The sequence below is a fragment of the Phaethon lepturus genome, unplaced genomic scaffold (genome assembly GCF_000687285.1).
Source record: "Phaethon lepturus isolate BGI_N335 unplaced genomic scaffold, ASM68728v1 scaffold21756, whole genome shotgun sequence".
In the NCBI taxonomy this organism is placed as follows: domain Eukaryota; kingdom Metazoa; phylum Chordata; class Aves; order Phaethontiformes; family Phaethontidae; genus Phaethon; species Phaethon lepturus.
The window spans coordinates 656-19,376 of NW_010545892.1; the positions used below are offsets into that span (position 1 = coordinate 656).

The following is an 18,721-nucleotide window of genomic DNA, read 5'->3' on the forward strand; positions in this document are numbered from 1 at the left end:
GTTTTTATTCAGGAAGTGAAATTAAAACTTGTAAACTATAAATACAAATGGCAAGGTATTACATGAGATATCCAGAGGCTTTATATTTTTTAATTTCTCACAAATAATTCCTAATGGAATTCAACATAAAACAGGGAAACCAAACAAGTTTAACTTTTGCATACAATGAAAAACAAGTAACAGAGTTAGATACTGTCAATTTGCCAATGTGTAAGAGTTTCTACCTCATACAAATGAAAGCTCATAAATCAACTAGAATTCTTTCAGTAACGGTACAGCAACTGTCATTTCTAACAGTGTTATCTGCATTAAGCAAGCTGTCTATAACCAGGTGTACTTCACCACTGTTTACTCAGTGACATCACAAAGTTTTAAAATACTTTATTTATATACTGTCACCAATATATGTACTGCAAAGAGGGCCAAACACTTGCAAAAATGTAAAGTTTTACACAACATTTGCATGAATATTTTTGCGCTTTTTTTTCCCCAAACAGCAAAGCAGAGCCATTGGTTTCACATGATTTCTTTAATTTGTCAAAAAACAACCCCGCATCGCTTATGTATATCAAAGAGCAAACTTAAACTTTCCTTTATGCATTCTCTGGTAAGGAAAAAAGAGGGTATTACCCACTTTAGATACTACCTTCCGTATATCTCAAGAAAAATGACCACCAAGAATAGGCTCACTGAATTTATTTAAAAATCATGAAATGTTTCTTCCAAAAGAGCGTTACATTCTGCACAGTTCTCTCAAAGGATGCCAGGGACATGTGGCCTACCAGTATTCACCCCCCTTTAAAAAAAAAAAAAACAGTGTACATAAAGCAGGGCGTTCACAACAATTACAGAAAAACAGTACAGTTTACCACTACCAATGAACAAAAAAATAAAATTCACTCTCTCTGCTGCTGCTTCAAAATTTCAATGTTAGTCTCGTGCGCCCTTCCCCCCCACACGTATTTGTAAGGAACTAAAACATTACAGCTGGTGGACAGCAAAGATTCCACTACACCTCAAATGCAGAACACCTATGAAGCAGAGGAATGTTGGCTTTTTAAACAGAAGCAGATAAAAAAAAAAAAAAACAAAAAGGTGCAGGACTCCTTCAGTTCTTCACTAGTCTTAGAAAAACTTTCCAGAATACTGCTTCACACTATAAAAAAGAAAAAATAATCTTGCATTAGAATCCTTCAACATCTGCATACTGCTTCACACTATAAAAGAAAAAGAAAAAAGCATGTATTAGAATGATGGACCATACATCTTGCATCAACATTCACAATGACATTCTTAGAGCAGATTAAATTACAAATTTCTTACACATTTAAAAGTAAATAATTTTAAAAGATTAATGGCTAATAATTATAGGTATATTAATATATTTTAGGCACATTTAAGTACTACTAATCTAAAGCCAAACATTCAAGTTAAAACATTAAAATCTGCTATGACAGCCAGCATGTTAATAAAGCAAAGCTAAGCAAATTAAAATCTGAAGCTGTTAATATTTGGCAGAAAAGACAAAGTCATGTCAGCAAGGTGTGAAATGCTGCATTAACAGCACCAAATCGATTTCAACTTTTCCTGTAGAGGCATGGTCTGTGCCATATGGCAGACTGTGATTTGTTGTCAATTTAGTTATCTAAAAACAACAAAATCACTAGTCTTCCACACAGAACTAGACCAACATCCACTGAAATCTTCTATATTTTCTACAGGCTCTATGTAATTTATTACAAGTAGTTTTTTTGCAGCAGTTTTCACCAGAGAAATGAGAGGACTGCTTGGTTAAGGTGTCTTCCAGCAAGATTAGTTTTGAGGGTGTGTCTTCATTTTAATTAGAATGGAGAACAGAAGAAAATCAAGGCACAACTAGCGCTGGAGAAGTTAGGTTCAAATTGTTACTTAAAACCTGCCTTCTAGAAACTCTATCACAGAGAAGAGCCATAGAATGTACAAGTCAGTTTAAAATTAACAGCAGGGACAACATTTAACTTTAACTTGCCTGTTCTGCAGTAAATACTGTGCATTTTGTATCTGGTCCTGTGTTCCCGTAATAGTTATTATCCGATCTTCCGAGCCCTCTAATGGTTCATCAATTTTGATCGAAGCTCCTGACTCATGACGTATTTGTTTGATTCTCTGGCCTCCCTTTCCAATAATAGATCCTGCCAGCTAGGGGAAAAAGCAAAGCATTCACTTCCTGATACAACTTTTTGTCTAAAAACAGTTACCAAAAAAAAAAAAAAAAAAAAAAAAAAAAAAAATCACAGCAGTGTTTGAGTAGCTTCCATAAGTTTAGTTTTAAGAGTTGCAATGGAAGCTTACTTCTTTACAGCCTCAAAACATCTCCTGCAGTATTTATTGTGTAAACACAGGTGGGATAAAACTGGGAAAACCAGTTGCTCATTTGCAAGAAATAAGTTACACAGACCATCTCTATTACTGAATATTAACATTAATAACATTGCTTAGTGTGTCTCTAAAGTGAAGACACAAAACACACACCTGAAGAATAGACTTCTGGTGATTTAGAAACACGTTTTTTATATTGGAAGTATTCATCAAGCACCCTGAAGTACTTCTGATTTATTCATATAGTCGTAAGAAAAGGCTGTGACTTTCTTTAAGAGAAAACACAGGCTGAAAGCAAGTCAACTTTACTTACATCTTTGGGAATCGTTACTTGTGTCGTGATGATGGGTCCACCAAGATCTCCATATGAACCACGCCCCCCTGCGTAAGAATAGTCTGATTTAAACGTATGCATCAAGCCCTTTGATAACTACATAATGAAGTGCATGCAAAAGTTCTATATAAATACTTACCATATCCAGATCCACCCTCAAACTGTAAGAGAAAAGAGAAAAAAAACCCCTTAAATAGTGAACAGCCATGCTTCATTAATATGTTTTCTTCTTGAGTATCATATCGTTAACTTTGAGCCTGTTTTATGCAAAAATCTGAACACCCAACCTTACTCTAAATGTTACAGTGTTGTGCCCTCTGCCTCAGTATGCCTTTGATGCACACCAGAAACAAAAAGGATGGGTGGGGGAAGTGTCAACCTCTCATCCTGCCCTGTCAAGACCTCTAGGAGTAAGGCACAAAATGACATAGATGATCCAGCCATACCAGTTTACCAAGCAGCTGCACTAATTCAACTGCTGGTAGACAGCTCTTGATGCTGACCTACTCCTGACCCTTGGACTAAACTCACATTCAAATCAAAATATCAGAGTATAGCATTATTAATGCTACCAATACAGCTCAGGAGAGACTCAAGTCTCTAGTTTTGGGACAAAAAGTTTACCCAGTGACTCTCAATCCTACTTCATCTAGGTCTCCAGGGAGAAAACCAGCTTTTAAGAATAGCTCTGCAACTTGCCTCTCGATTCAGACTATGTTACAATCCTTTCTGGCTAAAACTATCATATACCAAATCCAAATCACTGCAACAAGCACTCCTAGCCCCTTTTTATTTTTTAGGATTTGTAGACCAGTGTTTGACATCAAGTGCTTCATTTCATTTAATGACTTCTAAGTGCCCCAAACCCCATTTTTATACTTTCCTACAGAAGCGGCAAATATATATGCACAGTTCTCCAGAATTCAACTTCCGGGAGACTGCTGGGGTGGCCTCTGTGAGAAGAGACCAGGGGCTGCCCCTGTGCCAGACAAAGCCACTCTGTTCTAGCCAACATCAAAATGGACCCACTGCTGCCTAAAGCCAAGACCATCAGCAAAGCTGCTAGCACCTGTGTGATAACATTTAAGAAAGGTTAAAAAAACCCCAGTGTGCACCACTTATGAGAGATGAGTGAGGGAGAAAAAGTGAGAAACCACCCTGCAGACACCACAGTAAAGAAGGAGGGGGGCAAGCTGCTCTAGGTGGTGGAATGGAGATTCTCCTGCATCCCATGGAGAGAACCACACTGGAGCAGATTAGACACACTGCGGCCCCAGAGGACCCTATGCTGTAAGCAGGTAGACATGCCCTGAAGGAAGCTGCAGCCTGTGGAGAGCCCATACAGATGCGGGCATCTGGCAGGACCTGTGGCCTGTGAGGGACCCACACTGGAGCATTCTGTTCCCCATTAGGGAAGATGTTCCCCACACACAGAAGGACAGCACCCCATGAAGAAGACCCAGGCTGGAACAGTTCTTGCAAGAACTGCAGTCCATTGGAAATACCCACATTTGAGGAGTTTGTGAATGACTGTATCCTATGGGAGGGACCTCACACTGGAGCAGGGCAAGAGCGTGAGGAAGAAGGAACAGAGACAAAGTGTGATGAACTGACAAACTGACTGCAACCCACCATTCCTCAGCCCCCCTGCACCGCTCTTGGCAGAGGAAGTAGAGGAGTCAGGAATGAAGGAGTGAAGTTGAGCCTGGGAAGAACTGAAGGAGGGGAGGAAAGGTGTTTTTAGTTTTCCTCTTTGTTTCTCACCATGCTACTCTATTTTTAAGTGGCAATAAATTAACCTTGCCTAAGTTGACTCGGTTTTGCTTGTGATGGTAATTAGGAAGATCTCCCCATCTCTACTTTCAGCTGCAAGCTTTTCCATCTTACTTTCTCCCCTCATCCTGATGAGGAAGGTGAGTAAAAGAGCAGCTGGGTGGGTATTTGGCAGCCAGACAGATCAACCAAGCACAACTACTTGTTTGCAGACGTTGTAATGCAGTAACTTTTCCCAAAATACTATTTACGTATAACCTTTTTGGAAAATCAAAATGGAAACTACTCAGACCAAATAGTTGAGCTTATTCTCTAAGCAACCTATATTGTGTAATCACGTTACTTAGCAATACAGATTGTAATACAACATAATAGAGCTTACAGTGCAGTCCAAAATATAAGAGAATGAAGGACTTTCCTTAAGATGTAATTCAGAGGCTGATCAGAGCAGCATACTGCATACTCACAGACATACTCCTGTTGATATTTGCCACAGGATCCCTTTTTGGGCTAATCTGTTGTAATGAATAATCCTTTCCGTGATCGTTTTTGCCTCCCCAGACTACAAGCAAATGAACTTGACAGCAGATAAGTAATTACATTTGCTGTGGTTTTGTAAGCTAAGAACTGATGTTTAATATTTGTCAGCACTTTGCCATCTTCTAGACAGCAGGAACGCCTTGATGAACCCGGTAACTTCCCAAAATCTATCTCATCAAATGGTGTATTTTCAAATACATTGATAAGTAAAGCATAATAGCAAGAAGCTACTTTTAGTATTTGCTGTTTGAAATATAACTGACGCACTGCAGGTGCATGCATTTAGGATATGTATTTTGTATTAACTTCATAACGTGTTTTCTTATCAGTTACTATTTACAACACAAAAATGGGGGGGTGGTAAAAGAGGCAAAAAGAAGTACAGAAAAGCTCCTCTCTTTTGCCTGTGCTCCTGCATACTTCCACATTTCTCTTTTTACTACGTGCCTGCACAGGACACCCTATTAAGACAAATGGCCAATAAATTCTGAGTCAGGACAGCTCTATGATTTTCAACAGGTCCAAGCTGCCACTGACTACACTAAAGATCAAGAAATTCCCGTTATCACTTAACATTTCAATAAAGCAGAAAAAAGGTTGAGCACACTCACCAACTCTGGGGGCTGCATGTCATCACAGGCATCCACATGACACTGCATCATCTTCCAGACACAGCATAAGAGGAAAAGAGGAAAGAAATATAAATTAAGTCCATGTCCAGGCTTATAGGTAACTTGGCAAGAAAATGCAATACATACTGGTACAGAGAAACATTTATACCACAACAAATTTGACTTGAAAGTGGTCTAAATCACATACTTTCAAGAATCACTCCCATTTATTTTCACTTTGAAGGAACTGGTCACATCACTTTTTCCCCTCTGTATAAAGAGATTTTCCTCTAACAAAGGTGGTCAGACAGCTAATGGCAGAGCAAAGCTTGACCAAGCTTTTTTTTTGTGTTCCTTTTTTTTACTTTTTGAAGACCTTCAAGTGCCACTATATATAAAAATCTTTTCTCTCTGCTATGTGTTAAAAAAATACTTTATTTCTGCCATCCATTAGAAAATGATGCTTTAGTAGGACTGAAACAAGTAACTGTCAATGACTACCTCTGTGCCAACAGCAGGTCATGCAGGACACTGCTTCTCATGTTCCACAAATTCATTTCCATATACCTCATGTAGCCAATAACTAGATTAACAATCTACTGCTGCCTAACTATATTAGAAATTTAATTGTAGTTTTGAAGTGTGATATATACCATTTCTTTCTTTCAGCATTCTACAATTGCAGCAATTGATGTTCATTTGTACACTCAAAAACCAACTTCTCAAACAGGATATACCTTAACACAAACAACAGAATATTCTACTCTACGGACTCATCTGTGCTAGTGTCTACATCTCATGAAAGAAAGATGCATGCAGTCCTAACTGATGTAGAATTCTTTTACCATAATTTTCTCTTTTTTAACAGAGTGACCTAGGAGAGTGAAATTTTATTACTTTCTTCCATCTACATGGCTAAATAGAGGAGTTTACATTCTTCCTTTACTGATTTTTTTTACATGCTTTTTGATGTCAGATTTCTTAAACATGAAGAATGTTTTTTACTTTTTTAAGCGTATGTGCCTTTATTCAAGTGTTTATATGGCAAGACACATGTATGTACACATAGATGTACAAGTTTTAAAAAAAGATCAAAAACTAGGAAGCATGTGAAGGAGCAAAAGCGCATTAAAAGTCTGAAGACACTCACAGAAGTCCACGAAGAGACAGTCCACTTAACAGGAGACATTCTGATTTAACTCTCTATTAACTCAGGTTTTAAAATTTTTGTGTGCTTTGAAAGTTTTAGTACCTTATCAGTTAATTAAAAAAGAGGTGAAGGGATAAAATGGCTTTATATGCTTGTCCACTTTATTTTCCACCCCTCCCACCAGTATCTGTGTGCATTTCTGTACTAAAAGACCCCTGAGGATGAGGGTGTTAAAGAAAGAAATATTTGAAATACATTGTTTTTTTCACCTGTCAGAATAGCCCTTATGGTTTATAGGCATTTGATTCAGAGTAGTTGCGTAATGAAATTTATAGCTCTGTTAACAGAGAAACAACACAAGTCTGTCCTTCAGGAAGAAGCTTCAGAACAGAGATTATAAACCAAGGGAACTCTTCCAACAGCAGTGCATAATTAAGTTGCAACTGTAAGCTGGGCTAACAGACAAGTATCTTCTGAAGTGGGTGACTCTGCATGGGTAAGGGGAATGAATGTATTTTTTTTAAATCAAAATATGGTTTTTTTCATCTCAGCATTTACAAGGCTGTCAATATTGTCATATCTCTAGAATTCCAGAAAATTCAGAGTTCAGCATCTGGTTCTGAAGGTCTGCAACTAATGAATCTTTCTGCCTTTAGTGGAAAAGGGAACTGGCACAAAAAAAAAAAAATTTTCCATACATTCAACATTTCCATGATTTTGGAGATGTTCATCTGAGAAAATAATCTCTTCTTTCCTTTTACTGCATCTGTGTAAAAGAGTACTTCTGCTCTCTGAAAGCAGCCTTTCCCATGCATTGCTTAGTTCACAAACCACAGTGACGTTAGTTTACGCTAGTTTAAGTGTTTTGCTAGAGTGGTTTCTACATGAAACGAAAAGTGGCATAGGAAGACCTTACATTTCTGGCATGACATTTCCAGCTCCAGCCTCACAATCCACATGAAGACTTACGTATCTGCTTACACAATTTACGACACCAGGATCATGGCTAACTAGAACTAGAAATTAACTACAGTCTTTGTTGGGAAGCCCTTGCTTTAAGCAGGCTGATACCTATCATAAAGAAGCCAAAGCCATGAGCAGCTCCACTGTGAAGAGGAAATAAAATTTCTTTTGGGACAAAAAAACCAAGCAGAGATGACTCCACTGACTTGTAGAAACTCATGTCAAGAAAGCAAATGTCAGCCTCATAAAAAGTCAGGCTAAACAAGTCAAAATGGATTTTCTATTCTAGCTGTAATAGAATAAAACTAAAACAACACTACTGCCCAAAAATCAAGCTAAGTAAGACTGTGCTCAACCAGATACCCAATGAAAGGCTGGCTGCTCAGTTTATATGCTCTAGCACTGTCTTTATTAGCTGCAAATATAAGAACACAAGAACTGATCTTTGAAATACAAATACAGAATCTTGGAGGTGTACTTGTCAATTCTTCCAGTTTCTTAACATGTAGAGTAGCATGGGCATGTAACTGTGCAAATCTTTCCCTTTAATATTTCTAGTAAGCATGTGACATTCTTGCAATACATACTTCCAGTAACTCTTACTCCCAATGTGTAAAGCCCCATTTAGGTAGCCCATTTCATAGCTGTCCTCCACTCCTTTCTCTTGCACTCATTAAAAGCAAAAAAAAAAAAAAAAAAAAAAAAAAAATCTTGTCTCACCTGACATCTTAAAGAAGGTGCCAAACAAAGTCCAGAGGACAAAAGAGTAATATTACTGTAGCTTTACCTCCTGGACATATATGATTTCTCTTCCCAGGAAAGAGGAATCTAATACAATAGTAAATGACTGCTACAAAGTAGCATTTTGGAATACAATATGGAAGAGTATCTTAAAGCCTTTTTTTAAGCCCCCATATACTGTTAAGAGGTTTGGTTTTTTTCCTCAGCAAGTATTAGCGTTAGTGTGGTTGATCACATGTAATTTCATTTTAGGTTCAGCTTAGCAGTAGCCCTAGCTCCAAACATTTGCTATTACAGTAGATTTTTTTCAGAGAGTGAAACCAGCAAATAGACAAGAATTGATTCGAAAGAGCAATCCCCTTCCAGATCCAACTAGAGCTCTTAATTCTATCTATATTCACGTTTTCCAACATTAGCGTTAAAAATGCTTATATGAATAAAAGAATTTAAGAGAACATTGTTCTGACATGTTTTCATTATCTGAAAAGCCTACCAATTCCCATTTCTGTCATTCTGATTTAAAAAAATCTGAAAGATGGTCAGTGCAAGAAAACCTGCAGGGTAGAGCACAGTCCAACTTTCTGTATCATTTTTGATGGCAGAGAGGAAAAGAAAGAACAAATCGTGTCTCAGATACCACTTACACCCCAAACATTCCTCCACAGGAGGGACCATTTTATCACCTAAACCATGCATGTCCCACACCTAAGTAAATGTGTTCAGCAACAGTATCTTCAGACAGTCAGCATGCTAACTGTGCTTACAAAACAGAACAAGGCAAATTTTAAACTCATACCATGCCATCGTAACGGTCTCCCGGTCTGCCCCTTCGGTCATAGGACATAAGATCTCTAAAATGAAAAAAGCAACAGCACATGAATTGCGTTATAAACTAGTTTATGTATTCTGCTTTAAGTTGTGTGTGAAACATGAGTGTGAAAATTTAATTTCAAACTAATTTCAAACTACTCTAGCCAAGTACTGAATGACATAAAAGTTTCAGAACTACTGACTATAGTATTGACAGATTACTACAGTGCAGCAAGTAATTAAATTCCACCACTTTTCAAAAGACTCTGGTATAATACACACTCAATCCTGCATAATCATTACCGACATGGAAATGTGGAAAACACACTGGGAAAAGGAACATGATTCAGCAGACTGTACACAACCTGAGTTTTATGTAACGCATTTATGCAACAACTCACCCGCCACGAGGAGGTGGTGGAGGTGGAAGAGGAAGATTACGAGCTCTGCTGCCACCTCTACCACCACGACCTGGTGGAGGTGGTGGAGGTCCTCTGCGAGGGCTCATATCATCATAATCTCTTCTTGATGGAGGCATAGGTCGTCCACCACGACCAGGGGGCATTCGATCAAAACCTCCTCTTCCACGCATCGGAAAGCCTACTGGACGTCCCCTTCTATCATCAAACATCATTGTGAAGCCACCATAGTCATATGTTTCATCATAGAAATTGGGATCATAAGGCTGGGCACGTCCTTTAATTGGAGACTAAAACACACAAACAAAAAAACAAACCCCCAACCCAATTAAGACTATTACAATTGGCATATTAAATATATTGAATGTTCAAATATAAATTTATACATTTGGAACATGTTCTCAATTTCACAATGCTGGTAAGAAAGGAGATGGTTATGTGCTTCCTGTGAATTTAACTATGATAAACTGCTCTTACTTATCAGTGGCAAAAAAAAAAAAGTGTCTCCCTTCCCCTTCAATTTTTGCATCTTAATGATATGCAAAGCATGAATAATGGTCCACTAGTGTCAAAAACTGCTTTCCTCAGCCAGTTACAGTCAGTCAATCACTTTGTTACTGGGAAAGCAGGAGGTACTGAATTCAAAATAGAAACTGAAAGATAACGTTTTTCATCCAAATGATCCTTAACATTCATGAATGCCAATGAAAGAACAAAATAAATTTAACAAACACTACCTCAGAGATAAGATCCAAGATAATCTTGATACATTCAACAACTCTATCAGGTTTTCCACCAATAAGCACCACTCTGTCAGTAGAATGAGGACAACACTCTTGAAAGAGCTTAATGGTGGTCTGAGTGTTCTGTTGAAGAAAAAAAATATCCAAGATTGTCTAATATAAGTATCTTAAACAACTTTATATACTCATTAAAACATTTTTAAAGAAACAATCCAAAAGACAATTAAATTCCCAACCATTTTAAGTGCATGCTGGCTTCTGAATTCTCACAACAAATTTAATTTAGGATTACTTTTTTTTAAGATTTCTACTGACATAGTTTTGTATGAAGAGGAAAAAAGTTCCATTTTCTCTTCTTTCAATTATGTCCCATTTACACCATCATTTAATTAAATACTAGCAAAAGGAGCACATATCCGTTGTGAGCTCGCAGGTTGTATTAACCTTCACGTGTCAAGTAAACATGCTTTGGATGCAAGGATTATGTCTAGTCATCTTGCCTTTCTCAATCCACGCAAACAGGCACCAGCTTATACCTGAACTGACCTGAAACTGCTCTGACACAATGCCAAGGAAGGACAGAAAACAGAGGGGTTTTAAGTTCATAGAGACTGTTAGCTTTTTAAAATCTCATTCCTTCACTGAAAGAAAACAATGGTCTTCAAGGAGGTAGAATTTAAAAAAACACCAAACAAAAGCCCTTTTGCCCTTTCTAGTAAAATTCAGACATCTATTGAATTATCATCATAATAATTTGTGGGGATGCATTCACCCTAAACCATTTTGCATGTCCAGCCACAGGAATAAATCTAGTCTGTGCAAGAGTTCATTCTAGGAGGACGGATGAATGCTATTTTAATTGAAAAGAAGAAAATACCCTTCTTTAAAAACACTACCATGAATATTGCTTAGAAGCTTGATAAGAAGTCCTACGCTCTCTATCACCAACAATGACTTTACTTTTGGAAAGGTTTGAAAGAAAATTTCAACTAACATCCATCTCAGAACATCAAAATCATGTACGCAGCATGCCCTGAAGGAATTACTGCACGGAAGATACTTATACTTGCCCCTTATGAACACAAAACACAAGTTGTTTACTGAACAAAACCCAAATCTCAGAAGAACAGTAAGCAAGTACCTCTCTGAGTTCTTTAATTTTAGCACCCTTGACACCAATAATTCCTCCTGCCAAACTTTGGTGAATGAGAAGTCTTAATTCGCAGTCAAAGTCGCTGCCTTTGTAGTGTTGATACTGTAAGAAAGATGCATAGAAAGAAAAGAACAAAGTATTAGTCATAATAATTAAATAAATAATTTTTATTTACATAAAAATGTAAAATATTTGGAGTTTTGTTCAGTTTCTTCTCCAAACATAATGGTATGACTTTATTTATTGCTGAATTGTAATCCTGTATTTCCTTTGCTAGGATCACAACTATTTAAGCACCTCACCTCAACATAAACTTATGTCAGTTCATACGTTTTGGGGTTCCCCCCCCTTTATTACATTACATTGTACAACTTTCTAAAAAGATTCAAGATGATACCAAACAGCTCACCACTCTTACTTACAAAGCTAACGCTGGAAACAAATGACAACTACTTCAAAATGGGCACTAAACAAGTCACGAGGTAAGTATTTTGAAAGGGGGGAGGCTGTTCGAAATGTTAATTTAATGAATAGATTGACTTTGTCCTCTACAAAAAAATGCCAACATGTAGTTTGAGAGCCATAATCCTTTAAAAGGATTTTGGTTTTTAATTTCTAATTTACTGTATTTAAAAAGCTGCAAATCATCTATAACCATCTTGTTTCAAAAGCTAATCTTTTGCCTCTAAAAAGAAACAAACATTAGGAGACGTACCTCTTCTAAAGTAGGGATAATCTTCTTCAAGATTTCTCCAATTGTCTCTATATCTGCACTTATACTCAAGATGCTGTTGGAGGCCATAATACCAGACATGGAGAAGGTGGAAAAGAAGTAGTAGAAGTAAATTTTTTTCATCATCATACACAAAAGTCTAACAATATTTACTACACAGAAGAGCTTACAATTAGTATTCCCCATTTAAAGTAAACCTGTTTGCTCAATTTAAAACACATGCATCTTTGTTTATGCCCAATATATATGCATGATAAATTTAAGATTAGGTAGGTCTTGCAGAGAGAGAGAGAAAGACAGACAGAATGGGCTTTTGGAAGGGCTCAGATTAAGTGGGCAAGAAATTGACGCAGAACTGAAAGTAGAAGTGAACATTCATGTTCCCCGCCACCACTAATTTAGGATACCCTCGCTAGTACATTGGTAAAACTGGCACACCTCATAGAGAAAGTGGGGATATGCAATTGGTGAACACTGTATCTAGAGTAAGGTTATGAGACCAGTCAGAAATTAGATTACTAATGCGCTCTCTAAGAAAACAAATACAAATGCAAGACAAAAAAAAAAAAGACAAAACAAATGAGAAGTGAAGGAAAGTGACCAGAGTTAGCATTTCATCAGAAATAATTATGAACAGGCAATGTTGAGGGGAGCAAGGTGGGCCACAAAAACAGAGCGAGAGAGTATTTTGAAACAATCTGATTTACAATGCAGCGAATATGCAACACTTGAAGCTGTGCTCCTTCCATTGAAATAAAATTAGTGGATTGTTTGGGTGGGCAACTCACGTAAAAGTTCAGTGACAAAAAGACTTAATGGGGAAAATAAGACAGAAAACTTGAAAAAAAACAATACACCGTCTATAAGGGGATACTATTTAATTATATCAAAGGCAGGTAATAAAATACATTTCTCTCTTTCTAATCAGGCAGTGAGGCATAAACTGTTGGGACATACCGCTCGGGGCCACTGCTGTCTGGGACTGAAACACTGGCATTGTACTGCATTGGTCATTGGCGTTCGTGGATGTTGGCATTGGGCATGGGTATTCAATCGGAAGTTGTCAAGTATGGTACCCGTTTGGCAACGAGCACATTTTTGGGCATAGCCAACCAGGGTTTTCACATGGGCGTTCAGGGGCGGATGGGCCAACGTCATGGTGGGCAACGCAGGGGCAAGTCGATCCAGTACATGGGCAACGGAGATATATGGCCAAAAAAACAAGGAGAGGGAAAAGGGGGAAAAGCAATAAATTTTAATTTAATACAAACTATACCCATTACTCTCAATTAATGAAACAAGCTTAAGTTGTTCTGAAGACTAACACAATAACGGATTGCTACACCGACTGTGGCTTAACAGTATGGACCTTAAAATTGAGTCACTTGACCTGACTGAACTGCTTTTTACTTTTTACATATGTTTCAGTAGCAGGCTGGCTCATGAGGGTAGACACAAAACCTGTCAAGAGTGATATAACTAGAACCTTGGGCAAATCGGGAAAGTTAGTTTTCCAGACCAACGTAAATGATCTGGACTTAGGTGACGTATTGATTTACTTCAAAAGCCAAAAAACACTACCCTAAAAAAAATCCCAAAAACAACTAGCTGCCAAAGTTAGTGAGCATATGTAAGATTCCTGACCATTTCAACTTCAACCTCAATTCTAGTTACGGTAGTTTATGAACTTAGTTGGAACGGATTTATAATGATATATTGCCAAATCTTGTGTTGAACAGAGTCTTGATTGGAAAAACTGTTGAAATTGTAGCTGATGTTAAGTACAGGAGTGTAAACAAATGGAATTTAAGAAGCGTTGCCGAGTTTTATAAATACACAACATTAACACTGAGCATGTGTCTAATCACAAGAGTCAACCCACTGTAAAATGTGAATAGGCAAGTAAGTCATGACCATTTAAAAATGCTTCCAAGTAACAGAATAGGATGTTCCTTTACTGTTCTATTCCCGCATTTAAATCAAGCAACCTTAACATTAATGCTTTTATGTTTCATGTGCAAGCTGTTAAAGAACAGATGGACCATTTTGTTTGCTTTTTTTAAAGGAAGTTAAAGAATTCCTCTATCACTGGGTTAAGCCAGCCACCTGCAATGGTTTCAGCAGTACTATAATGGATTCACACATATGGGAAATGGTGTAATTAAGGATTTTAAGCTTTGTCAATATTTATAATTAGAATGTTAACTCACTTGAAGTGTGTAATTTAGCGGAATCCTATTCAAAAGTGAAGAGATTTAATATAAACCTCTCCTCCCACATGAGTCAAGCTGGGTTTTAATTACAATAGAAATTGAAGAACTAAGTTATCTACTCTAACAATCATTACAAATGGTTTGTAACTAGACTATAGATGTCTAGAGTTGAATTGCTCCCATTTCTAGAAATGCACGCAACCAAGCTTTTGATGTAGTGCTCTGAAAGAATTGGTGTTAAATTAGTTCAAACTCATATATACTCACGTCTGTACGAAGTGCCTTAATATTTTTGCCACCTTTTCCAATCACTGCTCCAGCGTTCTGGAAAATAGTTTTCAAAAGTCATGTTATGCCAACACAGCACAGACTACGTTTTTGAGCTCTAAGACTAAGAACGGTAAATGTGTTTTTTTATTATGCTGTTGGCTGAGGGAGTGGGGGCAGGCAGGCACTGCTTTTGAAAGGTTCAAATCAAATTGAAACAAACTAATATAGTTTGTCCATGGAAAAAATGATCAATTGCTCTTACCACTGAACTTAGGAAGGAGAAGGATATTCAGTTTTGCAACTAGTATTTCAATTCCAAATGGAAGTTTCTAGGCAATTCTGCCTGTGTTAAAGCAATCTCATACACTATAGCTCTCAAAAAATTATACTATATAAATGTAATGTAGGTCAATGATTTCCCTAATTTATTTAATCAACTATTTTTTTTTCTTAAGGAATTTGTTTGCATGTTGCATTTTTGCACTCCAAAACATTTCTTGATAACTTCGAGTGTTAATTTTGGTTTATACATCTGTAACTTAACTGACTTCTCAGAGCAGTATATTTTGAAAAAGGTTAAAGCCAATGTTAACAGTCACTAACACTTTTTTTCTAATATCAACAGGAATAAACTGGCAGACAGTCACAAACTGTAATTGCAAAACTCTTATTTTTACCAGGTTATTTCAAGGATTACATGCAAAAGCACTGCTTCTCTTACACAGATTATACATTATGCTAACAGCATGCAAAACATTTTGTGATACTCCACGTAACTTGACTATTGGTCAGAAATACCATGCAGAGTTAGGGTAACATTCCTCCATGCCAACACAAAGACTGAAATACTTCAGGAAGTACAAATCATCTGTAACTACTGGAAAAACCAGAGGAGATTCATACATAGCAACTTTACTGTAACTATTTATACTTGTCAACAAAACCACTGCAATCCCAGAAGCACTACTCCCACATTTCTTCCTGTAGATATACTTGAACAGGTTTAGTAGATCTGTGTGAGAGAGTTACTAAAATCCTAAGTAAGTTCTCTTCTTACCTCTCATATTTGATTTACAATCACTAGCTGATCATTCTCTAAACTGCCTCCTTTCCAAAGATTAATACACCGTCATTTGCTAAGAACACTTAATAATTTCTATTGCTCTATTTTTTCAGCAAGTACGTCTTTTAAAAATAACGGTATTGATCCACAGGGACTCACCCTTTAAAAGAACCACTGAAGATAATTCCATCACAGTACACTGTTACTGCCATTCACACACACTTTGTTATTCCTAATAAGCTATCTCATAGTAAATGAAGTACATGTTCTTTCTAAACATGTATCCCAACATACTCTCTGTCACCACGGTCTTGAGCAATGCTATAAGCAAAGACAGTAAAAACAAAAAAGCATACTTTGCTCTGAAGCAGGATGCGCAATTCAACCATCTCATCTGTGTTCCGAGATCTTTTGAAGGCCTGCTCTTCCTCCATATCTTCTGCTGGACGTTTGCCTGTAGAGAGGTCCATAGGGGGGAAACACAAACATTTATTTAACTTTCTAAGTCATAATAAAATGGAACACATACCAAATTCATGCTCTGCATTCTTAACACATTATCTCCTATTAGCCCAGCACTCGTTACTGATGCCTACTCTGAGTATCCATAGCACAGAAACAGGTCTTTACTTACTTTACTCAGCTTACGTATCAATTAACAACTGAAATATCCATTAAAATCTACAAACTATGGTTTAAACGAGAATGTTGCACACAGCCAGTGAGAAATTCATGACACGCTGTTTAAACAGTGCAGTATCTCCCACAGTATTTATTTACAATTCTGAAAAACCTTTCAGGCAACAAGATCAAATGTAGTTTGTGCAACAGTGAAATACTGGTGGAATTACAGTAAAGTAGCACTTCAAAAACTGTTTGGGAAAAACTGGGATGAATCAATGACACTAATGCCCTAACTTCCTCACTAATTATGTCAAAGTTTTTCATGAAGCTCTTTAGATGTATTTTACATATTTATAGCCCTATGTGTAAAAACTGCGATAAACAAAATACAATTAATGGATATGCCTGACAGTATTCTTACATATTCACACTCTCCACACAAGGACTGAATATTTAACTATGAAATATTTTCAAATACTTATAACTTTCAGCTACTTATCCCATGTCTAAAACATGCCCACAGAAAGATGATGCATTTATGCTTCTAAAGCATGTGTAATGACACAGTCTAATTAAAAATTAAAAGATTTAATGCAGAATGCAAAACTACTGCTGATACAAACATCTGATACAGTTAAAGCATCACAAAATATTTAGAAACATTGAAATTTACAGAGGTTATTTCTAAAAAGAAATAGTCCTTTAAAACATTTACCATTTGTCTCTGTGTTGGTAAAGGTCTCTTCCTGTTGTTCAGTCTCCATTGCCTTTTTTTCTTAAGTGGGCAGGCAAAACCTGTTGAAGAATAAAAAAGCCTGTAGATCTACTTTGTGAAAACGCAAACTGTACATCATGCTAAAAGGAAAAGGCAAAAAGTAATGCCTGCTTCTAGAACTTACCACTACTATATATCCTTGCAGAGAAAAACTCAAGTATTCTGGGCGGGATCAAAATTAAACAGCCTATTGCTTCAAGAGCCTATAAAAACAGCATGTATCAGTTGTAACTCTGCTTGCTTTACAGCTCCTATTCTCACTAGGGCCAAAAACCAGAGGTTTGACCTGAGTTTTTGCTGCAAAGTTTTTCCTTAATAAAAGGGAAAGCATACCCAGACCAAACACACTCCTAAGAGCAGATAGATAAAAGACAAGTCTGTAAACTGAGATAAACAATTACTGTCTGAATTATAGTTTTAAGTAACCACAGTTACTAAAAATTATTTTCAGATATTTGAAGTGAACATGTTATATGCTACATGACTTGGATTTACTTTTTAAAGGACACTACGTTAACAATCTGCTCCTGCTGCTTGGTTCTAAACTAAAATACGTCCTATTATGGAAATTGTCAGCATTAGTTTTATAAATTCTCTACCAACATACTACCAGGCATTTTGGCATGCCTTCCACTCAAGTGTAAAAGATGAGCAAACAACAAACTACTTCTAGACACACTGGGAAAAAAAATCTTTTAAAAATACCACCCTCTGCGTTACATGTATTCCTCTGCACACACAACCAAGAACCTCAAAAGCAGATGAGCTTCACTATGACGTTCCAAAATAGGTATCTCATTTGTGATCTGCTTTTGTTAAGCTGATCTCAGAATATTATTGTCATATTAAAGAGAAATCTAGACAAAAGTAGTAATTTTGCAACTTATTCTCTTCAAAAATGTATTCCACAACACAGCCAGTCACGTATTTCCTCCTTGTATAATTACTAATTTCCATTGCCTCAACAAACAGTACACTCACTATGGTATCCACGAAGAAAAAAAATAAAATAGATGCATATTACTTTTTAAACACACTCACAGCCAGCTGTTAATTTGCAATCGTTGCCCCGCTTGTACAGGCTAACAGCAGGTACTGCCGATCGGTGCGCTTGCTTACAGCCAGCTGCTGCTGAGCGACTGCCTTCCCAGCACACACTGGTCTTTCCAGGCACTTAAGAGAGCTAACGGACACACACAGACTTAATGACAACGAAATGTCTGACAGACGTTGCCAAAACGCTGTTATGCGGGGGGAGAGTAGAAAAGGGCCGGGCAGATTTTTACACGGTTTAAACAATCCCTTCAGATCCTGGTTATTCTATTTCCAATCACCTCAAGAATAGGGCTGCGGGGAGTGGACTGTACTACACTGTCCAGATCTTAGTCTCCCCTAGTCGCCCATATTTACCCGCGTGACCAAACCCCCCCAAGCCGCGCGTACGGAAA

At 37.2% G+C, this 18,721-nt stretch overlaps 1 protein-coding gene across 1 annotated transcript; it reads right to left on the bottom strand.

Moving 5' to 3' along the window:
- Positions 1–681: 681 nt before the first annotated feature.
- On the bottom strand, positions 682–17,262 carry HNRNPK (heterogeneous nuclear ribonucleoprotein K). Its single transcript, XM_010289123.1, is given in 16 exon segments — positions 682–1,217; positions 2,009–2,178; positions 2,672–2,754; positions 2,832–2,853; positions 5,617–5,667; positions 9,267–9,321; positions 9,682–9,989; positions 10,437–10,565; positions 11,584–11,704; positions 11,952–12,012; positions 12,307–12,383; positions 13,286–13,329; positions 14,809–14,865; positions 16,231–16,328; positions 16,404–16,415; positions 17,208–17,262. Coding segments are annotated over 16 exon segments (1,377 nt in total). The 3' UTR covers positions 682–1,183.
- Positions 17,263–18,721: the final 1,459 nt, after the last annotated feature.